The sequence below is a fragment of the Furipterus horrens genome, unplaced genomic scaffold, assembly GCF_987537825.1.
Source record: "Furipterus horrens unplaced genomic scaffold, mFurHor1.1.pri manual_scaffold_12, whole genome shotgun sequence".
NCBI lineage: Eukaryota > Metazoa > Chordata > Mammalia > Chiroptera > Furipteridae > Furipterus > Furipterus horrens.
The window spans coordinates 77,674,152-77,698,333 of NW_028327182.1; the positions used below are offsets into that span (position 1 = coordinate 77,674,152).

Below are 24,182 nucleotides of genomic sequence, written 5' to 3' on the forward strand. Positions count from 1 at the left end.
GGCTGGATTTGTATTACACACAGTTTTAAAAAAAAATTCCACACTATTCTCTGCCTTTTTTTTTTTTTTTTTTTTCATATTTATTTCTTCCCGCACAAATTCCACATAGAGGCCTCTTATCCAGCTCTTCGTGATTTGGCTGCACTTGAACATTGATTGTCTGTTCACAACCCTCAGCAGTGTGCCTCCTAAATGGCATGACATATGTAGATGTGCTGCAGCACTTGTTAATGGTCACAATAAATGACACTTCACCAAGGAAGTCTCAGACGAACAATTACGAACATCCAAAATTTATTTGGGGAGGGCAATACTCAACTAAATTGCAAAATTTGGGGGAAAATGGCACTATCCGTGTACGAATCGAATACAAATCAAAGATTTGTCACATCCCTAATAAAAACAAGATGGAGATGTCTCTGCGACCATATTTGTAAGCTGCACAGTGTGTTGGGTTTTATGTCTTCCCCCTCCAAATTCAGTGGTTTTTTGGATTGCTCCAAACAAATCAGCTGTCCTGCAGTTTTGATAGAATTGGTTTTTAGGTTGGAACTTGGGCTCTGTTGACTGAAAATAGCTTTAGAGCAGGAGCACTGAATTAAATGTTGTAATAGAGTGGTTGTAAGTTAAATCACCATCAGGAAAGTCAGAAGCTTATGAAGTTTTGACTCATGACTTCAGTGTTAAAAGAGAGCCGTGCTTTTTCACATTACAGATGAGTTTGGGGAAAGAAAATATTCTCCCACAAAAAAATTAAAAGAACAAATTTTAAGCACTATTTTAGGATTAATTTCAGTGTATTGTATTAAGGTGCCAGCGAGATTTCAGATTCCTGTAAACCTCTAAAGAAAAGGAGTCGCGCCTCCACTGATGTAGAAATGACTAGTTCAGCATACAGAGACACATCTGACTCCGATTCTAGAGGCCTGAGTGACGTGCAGGTAAATATGTTCAAGGCTCTGAGCACAGCGCTCTTTTGCTTTGCAAAACCACGTAGCATACATATTGCTTTACCCAACTTATTTGGGGGAAATGGGGATTTTTTAAATATTCATAGTAAAGAAATCATTTTGGTTATTTTGTAATGATGAGTGTTAATTTTGCTAATCTCTTACATAACACAAGCATAGTTTTTTGTTTTGTTTTGTTTTATTTTAATTTTAACTAGTTTCTATCAAAACATCAGACATGTTATCGAGGTGTTTTAGGAAGGAAGGAAGGAAGGAAAGAGGTAGTATCAAAGTTTCTTTGAGCAACTCTTGCTAGGATTTTCATAATACCTAACTTTGAGGAAATGTTTTATGAAGTCTTTTTTAAAAATATTTTTTATTTATTGAGTTGAGAGGGGGAGCGGGGAGACATTGGTTTGTTGTTCCACTCATGTATGCATTCATTGGTCCATTCTTGTATGTGCCCTGACCAGGGATCAAACCCACAACCTTGGTGTATCAGGATGACGCTCTAACTAACTGAGCTACCTGACAAGGGCATATCTTCGAGGAAATTTTTGTTTTGTTTTTCTTTAAATTGTGCTATGTTTTCCATGTAGGCAGGCTTTGGAAAGCAAGTAGATAGCCCTTCAGCTGCTGCAGATGTGGACGTTTCTGATGTGCAGTCTGTGGACTCAAGTTTGTCAAGAAGAGGCTTTGGGACGAGTAAGAAGGACACTGTGTGTCAGGTGGGCAAGTGACCTATAGCTGGAAAGAATTGCTGTCACATTCTGCCAACAGTATACTTACTTCCATTGGAGAGGGTAGTATCTTTCTAAAATATGATATTGCTTTAAAGGTACATATCTAAAAACCATTTGGGCTCTTCCCCTTCTGAGTTTGGAGTACTTACTATTCATATACAGATATCACTCTTCATTGTTATGAAATGAAAGTGAATGGCAGATGACTTTCAAAAACATTTTCTTAAAATTAAGTTGATATTAAGTTTTTAGTGTATATTTACCTTTCTTGAAAAATACTACTTTGCCCTGTGAAGAAAAGTTGAGGTCCCCAGATTCCGAAGAAGGAATCGTAAAAGATTAAGTATGACTTTTAAACTTCATTTCGTATTGGGTGTGGTTCTCACAGTGAGAGTCCAGGACCAGTACTATCAGCATTGTCAGGGTACTTGTTATGAATGCACATTTTTGTCATCGTCCCTCCCCTCCCTGACCTACTGAGTCAGAAACTGCAGGAAACAGACCCTCCAGGTGTAACTGATGCCTGCCAAGGTCTGCGAACCGCTGCTTCTTGCTGTATTACAGATCTGTGAAAGCGCTGGAGACTCCCTGATTCCTTGTGAGGGAGAGTGCTACAAACACTTTCACCCAGACTGCCTGGGATTGCCATCACTCCCTGATGGAAAATTCATCTGCATGGAATGTAAAACCGGTAAGCTGGCTTACTTTGATTGGTATGGAAAGATGAATAGGGAGGAATGTACAATGCCAGCATCTCTCATGCTACCTAATTTTCTTACCATTGTTATATAGCTCTTTATTCCCAAGGTATGTCAACAAATTAAGACACTTTAGTGTTTAGACTTCTTAAAATCAAAAGAGTAGTTAGCAATATTATTTTCAGATCTCCTCCTACCAGTGCCTTAATCATAAAATGTATCAAATCATTGAGACGTGTTTGTGTTTTATCTAAAGAGCTGTACAAAGTATGAAGAGTGAATTATTTTTCAAATGGGTCTGAAATTTTTATGCTTAATAAATTGATTTAAAGTGCCTTGACTTTAATAGACTGGAATAAGTGTCAATTGCTAACTGTAACCATGATGATAGTATTTTTAGTGGAAAGATGGAGCTACTAGAAACTGTTTTTAAAAGATGTGTTTTGGATTCACCATTTATTTCTTATTCTTCCTGCCCCCAATACAGACTACCACCTATCAAAATAATTTATAGAGAAATACACATGTTTGTATTTCTTATCTGTGTAGCCATGATTGTAGTTAACAGTCATGAAAAGCAGGAAATAGAGTTGTTTGATCTGTAACAAGACATGTGAAAAGTTAACTAGAGATGTCACAGTCGCATTTCCAGGAACCATGTTTGCATGGTTTTTGTTTTTTTGCTAGGGGAACCGGATATCAAGTATTTATGATATGCTGATCTTACCCATGACACTTTATTTTCCTATTCCTTTTATATTTAGATTCTCATAATATTTATTTTATCTTTTTTTATTTGATTGCATGTCTCCTAAAATCATTTATATATGCTAAGTTTCATTAGAATAGTAATTTTTTTTTGAACACTTAATACAGGTCAAGTGCTGTAGTACTAAACATTTTATACTATTATCTCATTTTATCCACTTAACATAATGAGATCAATACTGTTATTATTTCCATTTTACTGAGCGTCGGCCTGCGAGCTAAGTGTCGCTGGTTCGATCTTCCAGTCAGGGCACATCAGAGAAGGAAAACTCTGACTCCAAAAAACCTCCGCTGCCTTGCGGCATACCTCTTCAGGGGAAAGGCTGAGGGAGTAAACCCCGACAGAAAATCCGGAGCCGGAGTCCCTAAGGCGGTTTGACGTTGTAGTCAACACCGGCAACTCCTGCGGCGCACCTGAAGCCAAGCTGTATTGACTCCGTCTTTCCCTTGGACCCTTCAGCTGCGAAGAGAGGGGGGGTCTGCTGCATGGGCAACAGCAGACCCTCCATATCACCCTGCCCAGGCTCTGTAGCTTCAGCTTCACTGGACAGGACACTCCAGCGTCATCACAAGATGTCGATACAACACGGGAGGAGACAGATACCGTGTCACTCCCGAGTTGGACTGCACAGCCATTCTTGGCGGTGCAGATAGACTCTTAAGAAGCTACACCATTGTCTCTCGAGACGGACGGCTGCCGACTGACGACTGAATGACTTTTTGACAAGGATGCAAAGACCATTCAGTGGGACAACGACAGACTTTCTGGCAAATGTGCTGGGAAAACTGGATCACTGCATGCCAAAGAATGAGATTGGATCCTTAACTAACAACCATATACAGAAAATAATTCAAAATGGATCAGAGATCAAACATAAAAGTTGAAACTATAAAACTCTTAGAAGAAAACATAAAGGAAAAGTTTTGTGACATTGGAATAGGCAATGATTTCATGATATGACATCAGAAGTATAGGCAACAAAAGAAAAAAATAAAGAAATTGTATTTTTATCAAAATTAAAAACGGTGTACACCAAATGACACTATCAACTGAGGGGACAAGCAACATGCAAATAACATATATGACCAGGAATTAATATACTAAATACATAAAGAACTCTGACAACTCAACAAAAACACAACCCAATTGAAAATCAGGCAAAGAACTTGAACAGACATTTCTCCAAAGATCTGCAAATGCCCAGTAAGCACATGAGAAGATGTTCAACATCGTTCATTAGTAATCAAGCAAAGAGAAGTCAAAACTGCAATGAGATGCCACATCACACGTATAAGGATGGCTATTATCAAGAAAACAGGTTATGGAGAAATTGAAACCCTTGTGCACTGTTAGTGGGAATGTGAAATGGCATAAATACTGTGGAAAACAATATGGTGGGTCCTCAAAAGTTAAATATAGAATTACTGTGTAATACAGCAATTTCATTTCTGGGTATATACCCCAAAAACTTGAAAGCAGGAACTCTATAAACAGGTATTGGTATACCCATGTTTATTACAGCACTATTCACAATGGCCACAAGGTAGAAACAACTCAAATGTCCATTAATGGATGAAGGGATAAATAAAATGTGGAATAATAAACAATGGAATATTATTCAGCTTGAAAAAGAAATGACAGAAATACTGATCCATGCTACAATGTGGATAAACCTTGAGGATACTGTGCTGGGTGAAATAAGCTGGTCATAAGGACAAACACTTTAGGATTCCAGTTACATGAGTTACAGTAACCAAACTCATAAAGACAAAAAGTAGAGCAGTTGTTTCCAGAGGTTGGTGGGGAGAGAGGGCTAGGGAGTTACTATTTAATGGTTAGAGTTTCAGTGTGGGGGGATGAAAAGTTCTGGAGTTGGGTAGTGGTGATGGTTGCAAAATAATGTGAATGTGCTTCATGTCACATACTTAAACATAGTTATAATGGTAATTATTTTAACCACAGTTAAAAAAAAACAATTACAGTTGATCTTTAAACAACACAGGTTTGAGCTATGATTCCACTTATATGTGGATTTCTTTTTTTCAATAAACACTGTCTATTGGAAAAAATTTGCAGAGATTTCCTTACTACTGTGAAGCAGTTGTGTTAGTTATACTAGACCACAATAAAGCAGTTGTGTTGCTGCCTTTTTGTTATCAATGCATGAATTATTACATCTCTAAATATGAATTTCTTCACATTGTCTTTCAGTTTTGATGTCTAACATTAGTAATACGTATAATACATACAGTGTTTTGTATCAGCTAAGGTGATACTGATGTAGATAAACAGGTGACAAATGTACAGTATCAGTAAATGTACTGTAAATGTATTTTCCTTATAATGTTCTTAATGTTTTCTTTTTTCAAGCTTACTTTGCAGTAAGAATATAGTGTATAATACATATTAGCCAATTATTTGTTATTGGTAAGGCTTCTGGTCAGCAGTAAGCTATTAGTAGGTAAGTTTGGGAGAGTCAAAGTTATATACAGATTTTCAACTGGAGATGGATGTCAGTGCCCTTAACCCCTGTGTGCTTTATTTACTTATTAAATTGCTTTTGATTTATTTATTATCATGTGAAAATTAGTCTGATACTAATCTGGTACACTTCTAACATATTAGGAGTGAAAACTCCAATTCTTCAAACCATTGTTTAAGATCATTTAGGAAGTTTTCTTTCTTTTATCAAAAGATACACTTTACATGGGAAAAATATTACAAGATACATGCCTAATAAGTTCTTATACTACCACTTCCTATCATTTAAGACAAATGTGATTTCTGAAGAGAAAACATTTTCCCTTTCGAATAAAATCTGTAACAATTTTACTTATTATTTACTTATTCTAAATTAAGACCATGTCCTAGTGAGAAGGGAGGTATTGGAAACATTCACATTCTAGAGCTCTAAACAAGTCTTAAAGGGGTTTGATAGTTTTCCTCTCTATTAATATAATAGTATTACTAGTTATAACAATTTTAATTTCTTTTAGACTTATTTTGATCAATTTGCAATTAAAAGCCTATTTCATTTTTACATAGAGCCGTTTATGCATTAGGCAAAGCTGTAAAATCAAACCTCTTAACCTTTAAAATAAGTTTTTAAAATTGACTTTAGAGGGACAGGGGAAGAGGGAGAGAGAGACAAATATCAATTTGTTATTCCACTTACTTGTATTTATGCATTCATTGGTTGATTCTTGTATATGCCCTTACCAGGGATCAAACCTACAACCTTGGCATATCAGGATGATGCTCTAACTATTGAGCTACCTGACCAGGGCCTAATTTTTTTTTTTTATTGTAAAGGTTATTTTTAAAACAATACTATTACTTTTATATCTACATACATGGTAAAATATAATTTGAAATTATATCTATGCAACAGGACAACAAAATTTCCTGCTGAACTTTATTTCTACAACAAAGCCAGTAAAAAAAATTAAACATCACAGTTATAAGTACTGATTTTGAAGAATTTTTATAATTCAGCCAACTTTAAAGGTTAGTACTTCCAAAACAAACTCTAACTTTCTGTAAAAACCAAAACAAAAAACTATAAAAGAAAAATGGGCAAAAGAGTTGAACACTTCCCAAAAGATGATACACAAATGGCAAATAAATAATCACTTGTACTTTTCATATGTAAAACAGACACAAAATGAAAACAAATAATCCTAATAAAAAAGTAAAAAATTACAGCTAGATGTCTCACTTAAAATATAAAAAATGAAGGACAAAAAGAAGATTACCCACAAAAAAGACATTTACCTTCAAAGAATAACAAAACAAATGAATAATTAAAATATTGTTACAATTTGCAGGTCTTTGATTACAGCTAAGCATATTTTGTGTTTTTATTAAATCTCTTGTGAATGATTTATTCATGTGTCTTTTCTATTTATGTATTGCAGTATTAAAGTTGTTAGTGTTTTAAATTTATATCTTAATTACACAAGTAATACATAAATATAATGTTATGAAAATATTATCATTGTAGCACATGCTCAAGTCCCCCTCGATCCTCACTCTTAATCCTAGGCCCCTACTTAATTCTAGCCATCACCAGAGGTAGCCATTGTTATCAGTTTGGTGTGTAAGCCTGTAAATCTTTTTCTGTATGTGTGCATGCATGTTTGTATGTGTATAACATTTTTATGTGTGTTGTAATAAAACTGTATTGTTCCTTTGTTCTGCAGATTGATTTTTTACCCTTTGTCTTATTTCAATATAAATACATATAATTGCTGCATAGTGTTCCATTGTATGCATATATCATAGTTTATTTAACTATTCTCCTATTGAAGGACATTCGAGTTGCTTTCCGTTGTTTGCAGTTACAAATAGTGCTTCAGTCAACATCCTTTCACATGTACAAGTCTATCCTAATGTAGAGAGCAAGAAGTAGAATTTTCTAGGCCACAGAAAATGAATGTATTTTTTTTTAAAATGGATATTGCTATGTTTTCTTCCAAGGTAGTTCCTTCCAACTTAAACTCCTACCAGCAGTGTATGAGTTTCTTTGTCTCTACACCCTGATCAGCAATTGGTATTTTCAGACTTTGAAGTTTTTTCCTATTGATGAATTTTTTTTAATGTTACTTGTGGTTTTACTAGTGAAGTTGAGCATTTTTTCGTGTTTACTGGTTGTCTTTCTGCTTTCTGTAAATTGTCTAGTCATTCCATTTGCCCACTTTTATTGGGCTGTTTGGTTTAATAGTTCTTTATAAGTCTTGTTTAGCTATCTTTGCTTATATGTGTTGCATATATTTTCACTGTATTTGAACTCTATATAACAAAACAATCCTTTGTCATCTTTGTTGAATATATTTTTCCACATCTGTTTGTCTTTTGCTTGTTCCTTTTTTTTTTTTTTCCTATTCTAATTGGCATTATTTCTTCCTTTAAATATTTGGCAGATTGACCAGTGGAGCCATCTGGGCTTAAAATTTTCTTTGTTGGAAGGTTTTTAATTATGGTTTCAATTTCTTTAATAGTTTATATTACTAATAATATTTTCTGTTTGTCTTTGTATCAGTGTTTGTAAGTTCTGTTTTTCTAGGAATTTGTTTATTCATCTTAATTTTCAAATTTTTGGCAAAAATGTAGTGATTTCCATTTATTATCTTTTTATCTTTGTAGGGTTTTATACTGATGTATCAGGTTTCTAATTTCTTTTTTATTTTTTTATTATTTTTATTTTTTGGTTTTTCAATTACAGTTGTCCATTTTTTCCCCATTTCTCACCCCCACCCAGCCCACCCCTTCTCCCACAATCATATCCCTCCCCGTTGTCCATGTCCATGAGTCATTTATACATGTTCCTTGACTAAACCCTTCCCTTACTTATCCCCCTTCTCTCCCTCCCCTCTCCCCCCTATTGACTGCTATTCTGCTCCTTGTCCTATTTAGTTCGTTTGTTTGTGTTGTTCTTTAGTTTCCTGTATTAGGTGATATCATATGGTATTTTGCTTTCTTTGCCTGGCTTATTTCACTAAGCATAATTCTCTCTAGTTCCATCCATGTTGTTGCAAATGACAGGAATTCCTTCTTTCTTTCTGCTGCATAGTATTCCATTGTGTAAATGTACCACGGTTTTTTGATCCACTCATCTACTGATGGGCACTTAGGTTGTTTCCAGCACTTAGCTATTGTAAACAGGGCTGCTATGAACATAGGGGTGCATAGGTTCAGTTTTCTAATTTCTGATGTTGTTAATATGTATTGCTGCTTTTCTTGCTTTTTTTAAATTAGTCACTCTTACCAGAGATATCAGTTTTATTAACCTTTTTCAAAGAAACAACTTTTGGTTTTCTGAATCCTTCCCAATGTATATTAATATCACTTCATTTTTGAATAGTGTTTTTACACTGCGTATAGAATTCTGGCTTAGTAACAATTTTCTTTCAGCCCTTTGAAGATAACATCCCATTATTTTCTGGTTTCCATTTTTCTCTTTCAGTCAGCTCTTAGCTCCTTTGAAGGTAATTGTCTTTTCTGTTGCTAATTTTAATATTTTGTCTTTGTCCTTCATTTTGACAGTTTTAATAATGTCTAGCTTTAATTTTCTGCACTTTTTAATTGGGATTATGAATTTTCATCTTACCCTTGTTTTATATATGGAAATTTTAAGTGATTATCTAATGGAATCTGTCTTTTCTTTGGTAGTTTCTTTTATTTATTCTGTTTTGGGAAGACCTAGCCATTCTTGGCTCTTGGGTGTTGAAAAATTATGTTCTGGGTTTTCTATGGAGATAATTTTAGTGTAGAATGAGAAGTGGAGAACTAAATTATTTTAATGCTACATCTTCAAATCAATTACAGCAAATCAATCATTCTAACAAAATTTTAGTTTAACTATTTTCAGTTTTGATGTCAGTAGCTGCATCTCTTTAAAAGGAATATGCTTTAATCAGTTTTTATTTTATCTCTGTTCCTCATCAATTTTCCAGGTCAGCACCCATGTTTTTCATGTAAGGTGTCTGGTCCAGATTTGAAACGTTGCTCTGTTGGTGCTTGCGGGAAATTTTATCATGAAGCCTGTGTCCGCACATTCCCCACGGCCGTCTTTGAATCAAAAGGTTTCCGCTGTCCCCAGCACTGCTGCTCTGCCTGCTCGATGGAGAAGGATATCCACAAAGCAAGTAAAGGTAAAACAGAGCTAAGGAAGAGGGCAAAGTGTTTTTCTTCTAAGTTCAGTAGCAAATAATAAACATATTATTAAAAAACATTAGGAATTCTCTCTGTTTATGTGTAGATACATGAGCTCAGTCACAATAGAGCTTATTATAAGTAGAAATTAGGTTCTAATTCAGACCATGAGAAGAAAATTCCACATGTTCAAAATTACCCTTGAAAATTTCTTAAACAGATGCCATATTGGAGACCACCATCTCTTCCAGCATTGGAGCAAATTTTTCTTTGGTCTTTAGATGGGCACTGCATTTAAGGGTCATGTAGTGTGGGAATGATAGAGCCAAACTAGTGAAGAAAAAATAATTTTTATCATACTCTAATCAGCATCACACAGGAACCCAAAAGAACCCAATTCCAAAAATCTCAATTTATGTATCCAACTAATGCCTTATTATATAGATTCCTTTATGACTTGTCTTTAAATAGGTCGCATGATGCGATGTTTGAGATGTCCAGTAGCCTATCACTCTGGAGATGCTTGCGTTGCTGCCGGAAGCATATTTGTGTCCTCCTACATTCTCATCTGTAGTAATCATTCCAAACGTAGCAGTAATTCGTCCTCTGCTGTAAATGTAGGCTTTTGTTTCGTTTGTGCAAGAGGTGAGTGTCAATCCTTTCTATTTCTTCCTGAGTTCACTGGCCTATTTCCCCATAAAAATAGTTTCAGTAATATCTCTGAGAGAGATTAACGTTTCTCGTAACTAGTCCCTTATATAACATTAGACGTTCAAATTGTTAGAATATTAATTCTTTGATAAATTAAGCTAAAGTCTACATGTTTTTTAATAACTTAGAATCACACGTAAGTTCTTAGCATTTCTGCTTAGAGCATCAAAAAATTAATCTATTCCCTTCTGCAAACAATTCTTTTATTCAAAATATACTCTTTCCATGTCATATTCTTTAATCCAGAGCTTGCAACTTATTGAGATTTCATTTGGCAGGCAAACTGAGCACATTTATTTTTTAATTGTTTATGTTGTATTTTATCATATTTTGGTCTGACACTGAGGAAGGCCTGATGGGATACAGCCAAGGCAACACATGTGGTGGTGTTGGTTAAAAGCCAGCAGTACAGGCTGTTGACATTTAGGTATGCCAAGAGATTGATCAACTAAAAACAATAGTGTGTCCCTTAGGGGTCAGTGAACTTGAGTTTGTGATAAATATAAAATAGAACTTCTTTAGACTGTACTGAAGGAGAGGTTTTCTGCTTTGTTTTTGTTTTTTGCTGTAGGAGATGGTTCTTTTAATTTGCTGAAAGTACCATAAAGTATTTTTTAATAGAATTGAGGTAGTATGATAGATCTTGAGTTGTTTTGCTTTGTATCTCTCATTTTAAAAATAATAACTAGAGGAAATGGGCAGTAGAAGATTAAATAAATGGTAGGTAGTCTGTTTTATAGCAGCCAGCTGAGTCCATTGTATATACTGCTTTCAGTGTGTGTGAGTTTTGTAAGCACTTGGGGTTGTTGCCATTGGAGGAGAAACATTATGTCTTTCATTACTAGAGCAATTACACAATTGTATCCTTCTCTGAACCTGACTGTTTCGTGGAGGAGTAGATCTGAAATGTTTCATGCCACATTGTAACAGGCAACTGAAAGGATTCAAACAGTCAAAAGAAATAAAGTTACTACTAGTATCTTTTCCATCTCCCAATCCCTAAGAAAGTAATGATAGCATGCAAATACTGATTTACCCAATTGGCTTTAGAGATCTCTAAACAGATGAGTGCCGATGAGAATATCAAGTCTCTGTCACTTTGTTAGTGTTTTATTCCACCATTCTAGGCACTTACTTTTACTCACTTTTACTAGAGGTGTGTGTGCGTGTATAACTGAGCCAGCATTTTAAATGTCAAGTTTTAACTCTAGTTGTGACTTACTTTGGAGTACATTCCGAATCAAGTACCATTAGTATATTAACCAATATTTCTTTGGCTCTATTTCATTCAGTAATTGGGAAACTTTTAAGACAGGTATTTTCAATTTAATACAGGCAGAAAATAGCCCATTGTCAAGGAACCTTGTTTTGTAGAAAATCTAGCCATTTTGTTAAGTTTAACTTAAATGCCTTGATTAAAAGGCTGAGGTAATGGAAATGAGGTGAAACCCATGTTTTAACAAAAGGATCTGTATTTACTTCTTATCAATTTTACGATTCTAAAGACTTACTATATTTAAATGCCTATTTAAGCAAGATTATGTAATTCCCAGATATTTTAACTGAAACTTAATCCAGTAAACAGAAACTTTCATTTTCCTTTCCAGAATTTTACAGAAACTTATTCTAAATAGATCAGATGTTGGGATTTAAGAAGGCTTAAAAGGTTTTCAGAAATACATGTGTTCTTTATTCATTATTTATAGAGGTCTCCTTTTTAAAAAGAGACCTAATTGTAATAAATCCATGCATTAAAAAGATTACTTTAATCATTTATGTTTTGGTATTATAAAACTTAGCTTATCTTGTTTTTGTTTCTTGCCTCAATTACTTTTTCTTCTTGGTTATTGCTGTTTAAAACCATGAAGCTAATTCTTAAGGATATAATTATCTAGAAATATTTTTAGAAATATTTCAAGGTTTAGATGAACATTGCTCCTTCCTTGTCCTCCCCATGGTGCCATAGGAAATGTTCAGTCATATTTCAGTGTAGTGTACAGAGGGGGGCAGCAACAGGTTTATGGTTGTGAGTATGCAAAACAGTTTATTATTGGACTATTATTTATTAATTATTATACTATTTGTTGTATTATGTAAACCTGCTTTTGCCCACCCCTGTATATTTAATTTAGCACCTTTCATTAGGAGGCTAGTGTAAAATAATAGCTAACTTCTATGCCTTTCTTTGTAATGGTAATTTTAAAGATTTTTGCTCATTTTTAGAGAGAGGGGAAGGGAGGGAGAAAGAGTGGAAGAAAAACATTGACTGGTTGCTTCTTGCGCCTCTTGTGCCTCTTGTTAGTGCCCTGACTGGGGACTGAACCTGCAGCTGAGGCATGTGCCCTAACTGGTAACCGTTTGACCGTTCAACCTTTCGCTTTGCAGAATGGCACCCAACCACGGCTGTAATAGTAATTTTAAATGGAGAGGTTAGTTTAGGGTTTTCTTTTAATTTTAATAATAATAGTGATTTATTTTGCATCTGCAAACCAAACTTTACTAGATACTATCTGAATATATTTCCACAATTGCTCTAAGAAATTCTCCATTTTATGTGGATGAGAAAACTGAAGCCCAGATGAAATAATTTACCTGGAAGTAACACAAGTTGTTAAATAGAGGGACCAGCATCTATACCTGATTTTTCTTATTTCAAAACCCGTGTGTTTAATATTACACCGCTTCTCTCTGTTAACTTTATGAAATTCATTTGACATTATATAACTTTTATTCAAAGATTCCTATATTATTACCAATTAGCAATTTCAGTTCCATTCTGCCACCTGGATCAGAGATGTTTCTGAAATCTGTCCCAGTGTAAGATAACATCCACAGAAAAAAGTAAATGGTATCCTCTTTAAAGACAAAACTCTTTCCTCTTCTCAAAATAATCTCTCTGAAACTGCTGTCATGATTTGTATTATTAAGTCCCAGGTAACCAAATAGAGAAATTTCCCCTGGCCTTACAGTTCCCCAGGTTTAGCATGGCCTGTAGCTGTATTATGAATCTAACTACGGGAAGGGGAGCGGGAGGGAGAAGAGAAGTGGGTGTCAGTGGGTTAGAGCAGATCTTATGTTTTCCTCTAAATAGGATAGCTCTAGTAGTAGATCAAAAGGACTGTTTTTTATAAAGCCTTAGGTTGGTAATCACTTTATATCATGGCAGAGAAAAAAATTTAAATGGTTTGTATCACCTCAGTAAAGTTCAACAAATTATGGCCCCTTTAAAATCTACATTGCATTGATAGAGAAAAGCTTCATTGTCTGGCAGAGAAAGCTAGAATCTATTTGAAAATATCTCAAGCTATGAATAGAGAGGAGAAACTCAGTTCTCCCTTCAAGTGCTACTTGATACATTGAAGGTAGATCAGGCTCTACTATGTTATGTAAATAATTCTTAGTAGTTCTAAATATTAATGAGTGTAGCTTTATTTCCTTCAGGGATTTTTCTGTATGATGTCAAATACAGTTTACATCTTCAGATTAATTTGGAGTTTTCTTCTGGGTGTGTAAGTTTCTACATAGGGATAAGGCATTGAGTCACTTAAACCCCCTTTAAGAACTATAGAAAGATTTTTCTGTCAGATCTTTCTTTTTCTTCATACTTCTTTTTTTCCTCCCAATTTTAAGCACAGCTACATAATAGGTGTTGGTTTATTTTTTCTCCTTATGGAATCATGGGTAGTTTCATTGCAGCTCATCTCTTTCTGTTTGTTTCGTATAGGGCTGATAGTTCAGGATCATTCAGACCCCATGTTCAGTTCCTATGCCTATAAGTCCCACTACCTACTGAATGAATCCAATCGTGCAGAGTTGATGAAATTACCTATGATTCCTTCTTCGTCAGCTTCCAAAAAGAAATGTGAGAAAGGTAAAAATTAAAATAGTTTATCTCTTGCTTTTATTTTTGCATTTCCTTTTTTTTTTTTTTTTTTTTTTTAATGAAGGGGGGAAATGTATGCCTGTCAAGCACCATCTGTTGCTTTTGGTAAACTCTGCCTTGGTGGTTGTGACTATCTTCATATGGCTGCAAAATTATTAAAAAGGGCTTAAAATAATTCCATTTATTGCAAATTTTTACTTACTCTTCTCCTTGAATAAATTTTTACACATTTCATATATGTATAGGTTGTTAAAATTGAAAGACTAGGATTTTGCTTAATATAGAGGAGTATTCTAAGGGCTTTCTCTTTTGCCTGATGCAGAACTACCTTTCATGTTAGAATATAATAGACACAGTGTAATTTGTTACTAACTTTCAACTAAATAGCAAGATTATTAAATAGAGGGAAAGCAAGATTTGGTTTTAGAATACATTCTGTCATTTTGTTTCTTAACTGTTTCTGTTAAGATGCTATGAAAACTAGTTGCCCTTCTCTTAGGATACATTAGTGGGCAGGATACCCAAATAGTGGATAGTGAAAGGCAGCCCAGCTGAGCTGAAGAACTGCTTATGGATAGTTTATCCACAGAGAATCAGGAGGTAAATGTATATCTGTATTCTCTCCGTTAATTTAGTCTGGAAGAAAATCTTATCTTGTGTTTAGTTATACATAGCATACATGTAATAAAAGTAAAAAATGGTTTAACAATAATGTATTATTTGAGAAGTTACTATCGCAGTGGGTAAAATAAATAACCTGGAAGGTGAAAGCCTTTTTCTGTATACAGCAGCCAGTTTCAAATTCTTTAAAGAAAAATTAATTCATACCTGATATACCAGGTACATTGGAAACGGGCCTCCTCCCCCGCCCTTCATGTTGCCTGCTTGATGTACCTTTGTTTTTCAGAATTCTTAAGTGGCAACCTATAACTAAAAGAAAGTATAACTAAGAAGCTGATTAGATTCTGGAATAGTAGGTTGGAGAGCTATTAGGTTTTTTGTTTGTTTGATTTCCATTGAAGTCACAGTATGTTACCTTACTGTTGACACTACCTACTTCCAAAACAAAGATGGTCATTGGTCTGACTAACTCCATAATGCAATAAAATTCGACTACCGGAGGCATTTTAGGAAATGCCTTTTTTTTCCTGCTGGTGCCTTTAAAATTAGATTAATTTAATTGTTGCTCACTTTGTTTTGAGTACGCAGTATTGACCTTGACATAAATTGAAATTATTTTGAGCCCTATATTTCCTCAGGTTGAACCCTATCTTCTCTTTGCACCCTAAAGCAGTTTTCTTGCATAGCACCAAGGTGGATTGTTCATATATTTATTTTTCTATTTCCCTTGTGTATTTTTTTTCTTTTTTCTTTTTTTGTCAAAAATCATGATGATTTTCACTGATGATTCTCAGTCTGTATTTCCTCTGAAATAAGACTTAAAACTCAGGACTATTTTATAATGTTAAAAATGGCCAGTCTGACTTTTTCATCAGCTCTACTAATCACATGCCCTCTGAAAGCTGTTTGCAAAGGCCGTTCTCCCTATTGGTCATTTCTTTCTGTTGGAAAAAAAATGGATTATCTTGTTTTAGTTTAAATTTATGGAAGAATACCTTACCTAGTCTAAGAGCACTCAGACAGCTAGTCTGTAGGTTGGAGAATTGGAACCATTAATCCACGTTGAGATTTTCAGACAAAGAGAAAAATCCCAATGATTGAAGTAAAAGTTTTTAAGCAGAGGAAATATAGTAATTTAATTCATCACTGATTGTATACGGATTTTCTTTTTGTTTGTATGTTAATCAGTTAGAAGTTTGAAAGTTTGCAGTAATACAAGATTTTCTGGAAAATTGATAGCAAACCTTCAAAAGGTTGGAGCATGTGATTTGATAAAGTTGTATAGGGGGCTCCTAACCTTTGGCTTATGAGACTAAATCTTAGTGAGCTTGTGGGTTATAGACCTGATTTTCCAATGAGAAGATGATTTTCTTTTCTTTTTTTTTTTTTTGCAGTAGATGTCTTTATCATATTTCATCTTCAGTGGTTAACATCCTTCTTTGTCACTTGTTGAAATACCTATTACAGATACCTACTGTCCCCCCACCACCACCACCAAATCTTTTTCATTTCTTTGCATTTAGTAATATTATTTTGTTTTGTTTTCCACACCGTTTTGGTCTTAATCCAGAGATCATTTTGTGTATTTAAAAGGAGAGGATTTTGCTAGGGAAATTGGAGGGATCTCCTTACATGTGGTACTTCATTCTACACTGCTATTTACTTAATTTTATGCTATAAAGCAGTGGTTTTCAATATGAAGTTAGAAAAGACTTATGTGAACAAAATTTTTGAACTAAATATTTCAGAAAATCTAACAGGATCACACATTTATGCAAACTAAGGCTGCATGAGTTTATTTATATTTGGCTATGATTTAAACAATTCAGAGTGATAATGGTAGTTTTTGTTCCTGGATTCAGAAGCTCCGTTGGGCAGTTATATATTTCTTTGGTTTAATAAAAACAGGAAAAATGTTACTTTTAAAATGCAGGGGCTTGGGGTTTGGGTTTTATTTTTGGTTGATAAAAGATTTGAAAACATACAGGTCCATGAGGAAAGGCAAGTGGATCCTCGGTGATGAAAAAGTTGCAAACCACTGCTCTATAGCCTGTTTAAGATAGTTTATCTTCACCAAAAAGGTGATGATGTGTGTCCTCACCAGCTGGAGCAAGTGCAATCCTTTTGCTTTTTTATGTTCTTTTATTAGAAGAAACAAGTACTGGTCAACCTATTGCCTGTTTTCATTCTTGCTAATTTTATTATAAAGGGATATAGTCAACTGTGGCACTGGATTAAAATACAAAGATGACCATTGCTTGCTTTCTTGGCTCTCAGGGAGTAAAGGAAGTAAGCTGCTACATATGTCTTTGAGAATCTGCTCTCAAATCTACTCTAAATATTTCATGCACCTATTTTGTCATATGTTAAGAATTTTAACTTCCTGCTAAACTGATAGCTCAATAGCCCACATTTTACAGGGTAAGGAGTATAGTAATGTTTCTCTTACTATTCAAAAGCTGAGTTTCTGGCCACCAAAGCCTTGAAAACGGAAGATGCTAAATCTGTGTATTTGTTTTCTATTTTAATCCATCACCATAGACATGATTCCATCCCTTTGTTATTTTCTCTCAATTTGAATCAAGTTAATGCACTTAAAAGGTCACTTTCTTCTTTTTCTTTCTTTTTCTTTTTCCTCTTTTCTCAGTTATTAAGACTGTTTATTTGTTTCAAGGTGGAAGACTGCTCTGCTGTGAATCATGCCCAGCTTCCTTCCACCCAGAATGCCTGAGCATAGAAATGCCAGAAGGCTGCTGGAATTGTAATGACTGTAAAGCTGGCAAGAAACTACATTACAAGCAGATTGTTTGGGTGAAGTTGGGAAATTACAGGCAAGTTTCCCCAAAGACAAAGAGGAAGTATTCAGTCATTGTTCATACTAGGTTCATAATCTGTTTACAAACAGGCTAGGAGATAGGTAGAACAGCAGAGCTACTTCCAAAGGGAGGGAGGGAAACATTTTGAGTTTGGGGTTTTAGAGGATTGGGAAGGTTAGTTGTGAATTTTTTTTAATTGGTTGGTTGACTTTTAAGTTCTAAAGTTATTTTATACTAATGAACTATGTACTAGTAGATTTTAGAATAAAAGTTCTCATGTGGTTAATAGGGGAGATGTTTTCTTTTTGCCCTAATTAGATTTATATTGATTTGTGATTTCTAATAAAATGAAGAGTTTTTTCCCGGCCCCTAAATCTGGTCCATTTTAGTTCAAGCTAGAAGCTCTAAACTGTGTGTAGAGATATTTTCAGGATTTAAAGAGACTGTTTCATTAAGAGCCTTCAGTTCTTTTTTCTTTTTTTTTTTTTTTAAGATTTTATTTATTTATTTTTAGAGAGAGAGGAAGGGAGGGAGGAAGAGGGGGAGAAAAACATCAATGTGTGGTTGCCTGCCTCTCGCACACCCGCAACTGGGGACCTGGCCCACAACCCCTTACATGTGCCCTGACTGGGAACCAAACTGGCAACGCTTTGGTTAGCAAGCCACTGAGCCACACCAGCCAGGGCAAGAGCCTTTAGTTCTAAAGAGAATGAGTAAGAAGTATTTGTGGTTATCATTATTTTAATCAAACTTTCTCCTTTTAAGAAGCCTGTTTGTTTGTTTTTTTTTAATATGTTTTTTTGATTACGCTGTTACAGTTGTCCCAATTTCTTTTCCCTTTGTTTCCCTTGACCCAGTGACCCCCTCCCTCCGTTTGTCCCCTCACTTAGTCCATGCCCATTGGTTGTGCATATAGTTCTTCTCAACATCTTCCTGTCTACTCCATTCCCTCCAACTATGCTTCTTGATTCCTGTACCATCTCCCTCCCTTTCCCCCTTCCCCCTCCCCGCTGATCTCCCCCTAAAATGTTCCCCATACCTATAGTTCTTTTCCCACTCTCATTGCCTACTTACCATATTTCCCTGAAAATAAGACCTAGTGCAATTTTTTTCAAGCTTAGAAATATAAGGCCTCCCCTGAAAATAAGACCTAGCGGCAGTCATTGCTACAGCTCCCCTCAAATTCTTGATGGAATTAGAGTTTGGCTGGTTATGCTGATGTTTGTGATGACATGACTACAGTATGTTAATAAATGTTGTTTTTTTTGTTCAACAATAAATGTGAATTCTTGTTCATGGAAAAATAAGACATCCCCTGAAAATAAGACTTAGCGTGTCTTTAGGAGCAAAAATTAATATAAGGCACTGTCTTATTTTCAGGAAAACACAGTAGTTTACCTTTGTTTTGATTCCCTAGCTTCTGTTGTTGGTTGTTGTGATACAGTTTTCATTTTAATGTTCATAGTTTTTATCCTTTTTCTCCTAAACAAGTCGCTTTAACATCTCATATAACAGTGGTTAGCTCCTTCAGTTTTATTTTGTCCTGGAAGCACTTTCTCTGCTCTTCTATTCTGAATGACAGCTTCGCTGGATAGAGTAATCGTGGTTGTAGGTTTTTGCTTTTCATTACTTTGAATATTTCTTGCCAGTCCCTTCTTCCCTGCAGAGTTTCTTTTGAGAAATCAGCTAACAGTCTTATTGGGACCCCGTTGTACGTAATTCTCTTCTCTCTTGCTACTTTTAAGAGTCTCTCTTTATCCTTAATTTTTGACATTTTGATTATAATGTGTCTTGGTGTGGTTCTCCCTGGGTCCAGTTTTTTTGGAACTCTCTGTGTTTCCTGGACCTGTAAGTCTTATTTCCTTCCCCAAGTTAGGAAAGTTCTGCTTCATTATTTTTTCACATAATTTTTCAATTTCTAGTTCTTCTTCTTCACCTTCTGGCAACCCTGCGATTCGGATGTTGGCCCGCTTATAGCTGTCCGATAAGTTTCTGAGCCTCTCCTCATTTTCCTCACTTCTCATTTCCTCTTTCTGCACTGGTTGACTGTTCCTTCGCTATGTTCTGATTTGTTGATTTGATCCCTGGTTTCGTATGTGTTTTTGTTCATTGCAGCAGGACTAGCCTTCATTCCTTCCCTGTCTTGTTTAAGGTCTGCTGTTAGGTCTGTAAGCATTCTTATAACCAAAGCTCTGAACTGTGCCTCAGAAAGATTTCCTATCTGCTTCTTCGTTAGATTAGATATTTGCTGTCTGGTCAGTTGTGTCACTGCGATCTCTATCATGGTCTGTGCCATCCTGACAGTTTTGTGTTTATCTTTGATCCCTGGGCGGGGTTGTCACACCTCCTACACTATAGGGGGTGGAGCCCCATGCACTGGTCACTACCGGGCAACCCTTCTCACCATGCTGTGGCGTTTTCTGTGGGGGTGGGGGTCCAAAATGGATTCCTGCCATTCACTCTCTGCTGAGAGACCGGGAGCCTCCTCCTCCATCCCCACCCCCTCCGAGCCTCACAGTCCAGGACAATGGGGATCTGCCTTCCCCGGTGTTGGAATCATAAGTGGACGGATCTGGTCTGCAGCCGGTGGTGCTCTCCAGGCACTTCTCATCTCCCCTTAAATATGGGTGTCTGTGCTTACCGCTGTCCTGCCGCCGACACCGCAGCTACCGCCGCCAGCACAGCTTGACCTCTCCGTCCCAGCATCGCCCCTCCTACCCATCCGGACGAGCACCGCTTCTTTATAACTTCATACGTTGGACTTCCATGTAGTTTTATTTTCTGGAACTTATGCTTATTTCTGGTTTTTTGGTAGATGTATTCCTTCTTAGTTGTAGAGGGAGATGGAGCACGTCAGTCTAGGCCTCCATCTTAGCCAGAAGTCACAAGCCTGTTTTTTAACAAGCCTTCACTGAACAGGGATAATGATGTATTTTTATAACTCTGCATTCTGGATTTTGAGGCATATCCTTATCATTTACTAAGAACATAAACACTATTCAAGAAAACACAATGGAATTCTGCTTTTCAATTAGAATCCTAAGTAAAATATATTTCTATAGAACTTCAGACATACTGTAATGTATGTATATTTTAGCAAGGACTGTGTTGTTTTCTCTGTATTTTAAATATGCGACTCACTTGCCTGTTTAACTTAAACATTTTTCTTTTAATAAATACATTTTATTGATCATACTATTACAGTTTCCAAATATTTCCCACTTTGCCTCCTTTACCCCGTACCCCCATTCCCTCCAGCAGTCCCTCCTCTTAGTTAGTGTCCAGGGGTTGTGCATATCAGTTCTTTAGCTTCTCCTCTTCCTATACTATTCTTAATGTCCCCCTGGCGATTTCGTACCTACCAATTTGTACTTCTTAATCCTTGAACCTTTTCCCCCATTCTCCTACTTCCCCCTCCCAACCTATAACATTCCAAATGATCTCCATACCTATGATTCTGTTTTGGTTCTGAATGTTTGCTTTTTTTTTTTAAAGATTTTACTTATTTATTTTTGGAGAGAGCAGAAGGGAGGGAAACATCAATGTGTGGTTGCCTCTCGCATGCCCCCCACTGAGGACCTGGCCTGCAATCCAGGCATGTGTCCTGACTGGGAATCGAACCAGTGACCTTTTGGTTAGCAGGTCAGCGCTCAATCCACTGAGCCACACCAGCCAGAACAGTTTATTTTTTAGATTCAGTTGTTGATAGTTGTGAGTTTATTGTCATTTTAATGTTCATTGTTTTTATCTTCCATTTCTTATATAATTCCCTTTAACATTTCATATAATAATGGTTTGGTGATGATGAACTCCTTTAGTTTTACCTTGTCTGGGAAACACTTTATCTGTCCTTCTATTCTAAATGATAGCTTTGGTGGATAGAGTAATTTAGGTGATAGGTTTTTGCTTTTCATCACATTGAATACTTCTTGCCAGTCCCTTCTTGCCTGCAAAGTTTCTTTTGAAAAATCAGCTGATAGTCTTATAGGCACCCCTTAGTAGGTAACTCTGCTTTTTTCTTGCTGCTTGTAAGATTCTCTCTTTATCTTGAATCTTTGACATTTTAATTATGATAGGTCTTGGTGTGGTCCTCTTTAAGTCTAGCTTGTTTGGGACTCTGTGCTTCTTGGACTTGTATATCTATTTCCTTCACCAAATTTGGGAAGTTTCCCTTCATTATTTTTTCACATAAGCTTTCGATTTCTTGCTTTTCCTCTTCTCCTACTGGCACCCCTATGATTTGGATGTTCGCATGTTTAAAGTTGTCCCAGAGATTCCTAAGCTTCTCCTCATTTTTTTCAATTCTTGCCTCCTCGTTCTGCTCTGGTCGACTGTTTTTTTCTTCCTTATGTTCCAAATCATTGATTTGAACCTCAGTTTCCTTCCCTTCACCATTGGCTTTGTGTGGATTTTCCTTTGTTTCACTTAGCATAGCCTTCACTTCTTCCCTTATGCATTTGTTGTACTTAAGCATATCTCTCAAGCCTGTGAACATTTTTATCACTAGCATTTTGAACTGTGTGTCTGTGAGGTTGGCTGTGTCCTTGTCTGTGAGGTTGGCTATCTCCTTGTCACTTAGTTCTCCCACTGGAACCTTGATCTGTTCCCCCTTTTGGTCCATACTTCTGTCTCCTCATATTGACAGGCTCCTGTGTTTGTTTACCTCTGTGTCTTAGGTAGAGCTATTGCACCTGTTACATTGTAAGGGGCAGAGCTTTAGGTATTCATCAGTACAGGACAACCTGTTTTACCACGTTGTGGTGCTGTGACAGGGGGAGGGGTCTGAGAGGGAACAATGCCACCTGATCAGCACTTGCCCCTTTTCCAGGCATTCTCTCACTTCTGTATTGGACTGGCACCTCTCTAGCTCTTGCCCTGGCCGTTGTTCCCAGAGTGGGTGGGTCTGTGGACATCTTAGGACTGTGGGGGCCCTTTAAACAAGTGGACTCTGTTGAGACACCAGCAATCTCCTCCTCCATCCCAACTCCCACTGGTTTGCACAGTCAGAAGCAAGGAGACTTTGGTTTCCCCAGAGCTGGGACCGTGAGCTGCGCAGTCTGGTCTTTTGCTGGGAATGCTCCCCAGGTGTCCCTCCTGACTTTTTAAAATGTGTGACTGCGCTTTCTGCCGGCCTGCTACTGCCGCAGCTGCATCTGCCGCTGCCACCACCGCACCACATCTTCTCTGCCCCAGCTCTGTCCCTCTTACCTGTCTGGATGAGTATTTCTTCTTTGTATCTTTGTTTGTTGGACTTCCATGTAGCTCGATTTTCTGGAACTTCTGCTTGTCTCTAGTTTTGAGATAGTTGTACTCCTTCTTAGTTAGGGAGGGAGATGCAGCATGCCTGTCTGTGCCTCCATCTTGGCTAGAAGTTCTCTCCATTTCACTTAGCTCTTTTTCTGGAGTTTTGATCTGTTCTTTCATTTAGGCCATGTTTCTTTGTCTCCTCATTTTGACAGCCTCCCTGTGTTTGTTTCTGTGTATTTGGTAGAGCTGCTTTGACCCTCCCTATCTTAGTGTCATGGCCTATTATAGAAAAGCACACCTGTCTGGATGAATGTAGCTTCTTTAAATCCTGGGTTGTAGGACTTCATGCAGCTCGATTTTCTGATGAATTGGCATGATATTTGTTTTGTAGTCTAGTTGCAATTTTTGCTATAGTTATGTGAGGAGGCAAGGTATGCTTACCTACAATACACCTCCATCTTGACCAGAAATCAAAACTTTGTTTTTTAGCTGACATTAGTGCATTGAGGTTGAAAACCTTTAATTATTCATTAGATAAATAGTTTTATCAGGCGCATAAAATAAATGACTGAAAATTTTTAAATTTTGTATAGTTAGTGTTCATTTGATGATTTTACATACTATGAAAGCTTCACCTTTTAATTTCTGACTTGATCAGGTGTGGGAAATTGTCATGTGTGCCTCACAGATTGCTTCGTATAGTGATTGCTATGCTATTCAGTCTTCGTGGCATGAAGCAGTTATGCTTCGTTGTGCCCCAAAGTCCACCTTTCTTATGTTCCAAGATGAATTGGGTTCTGAAAATGACCAAAAAAATATTCACCTTGATTGATTAGAGTCAGAAAATGCTATTCTGAATGGGAGTGGTTTTTCCTTACCATACATCAGCTTATTCTCAAATGAGTCCCTTGACAACCAGAAATCAACTTTTATACCTTAAAGGACAATGTGGTTTTAAGAATGCCAAGTTTGGAGAAAAACATGAATTTTCTAGGATAGAAATTTGGTTTGGAATGATAATGGTAAGTTCTAATTCTTAAGATGGGTAATGGGTTCATTATTATTTTATTGTTATGCTTTATAGCTTATA

The 24,182-nt window shown here is 36.3% G+C and overlaps 1 protein-coding gene across 1 annotated transcript in view; it reads left to right on the forward strand.

Annotated features, from left to right (window-relative positions):
* Nucleotides 1-24,182, forward strand: part of NSD3 (nuclear receptor binding SET domain protein 3) — a 103,324-nt gene that overhangs the window by 64,347 nt on the left and 14,795 nt on the right. Inside the window, exons 10-16 of the mRNA XM_090258716.1 lie at nt 811-941; nt 1,550-1,678; nt 2,258-2,384; nt 9,616-9,813; nt 10,286-10,459; nt 14,250-14,396; nt 17,704-17,860. Coding sequence (XP_090114842.1) covers nt 811-941; nt 1,550-1,678; nt 2,258-2,384; nt 9,616-9,813; nt 10,286-10,459; nt 14,250-14,396; nt 17,704-17,860 — 1,063 coding nt within the window. The remainder of the gene's footprint in view (nt 1-810; nt 942-1,549; nt 1,679-2,257; nt 2,385-9,615; nt 9,814-10,285; nt 10,460-14,249; nt 14,397-17,703; nt 17,861-24,182) is intronic.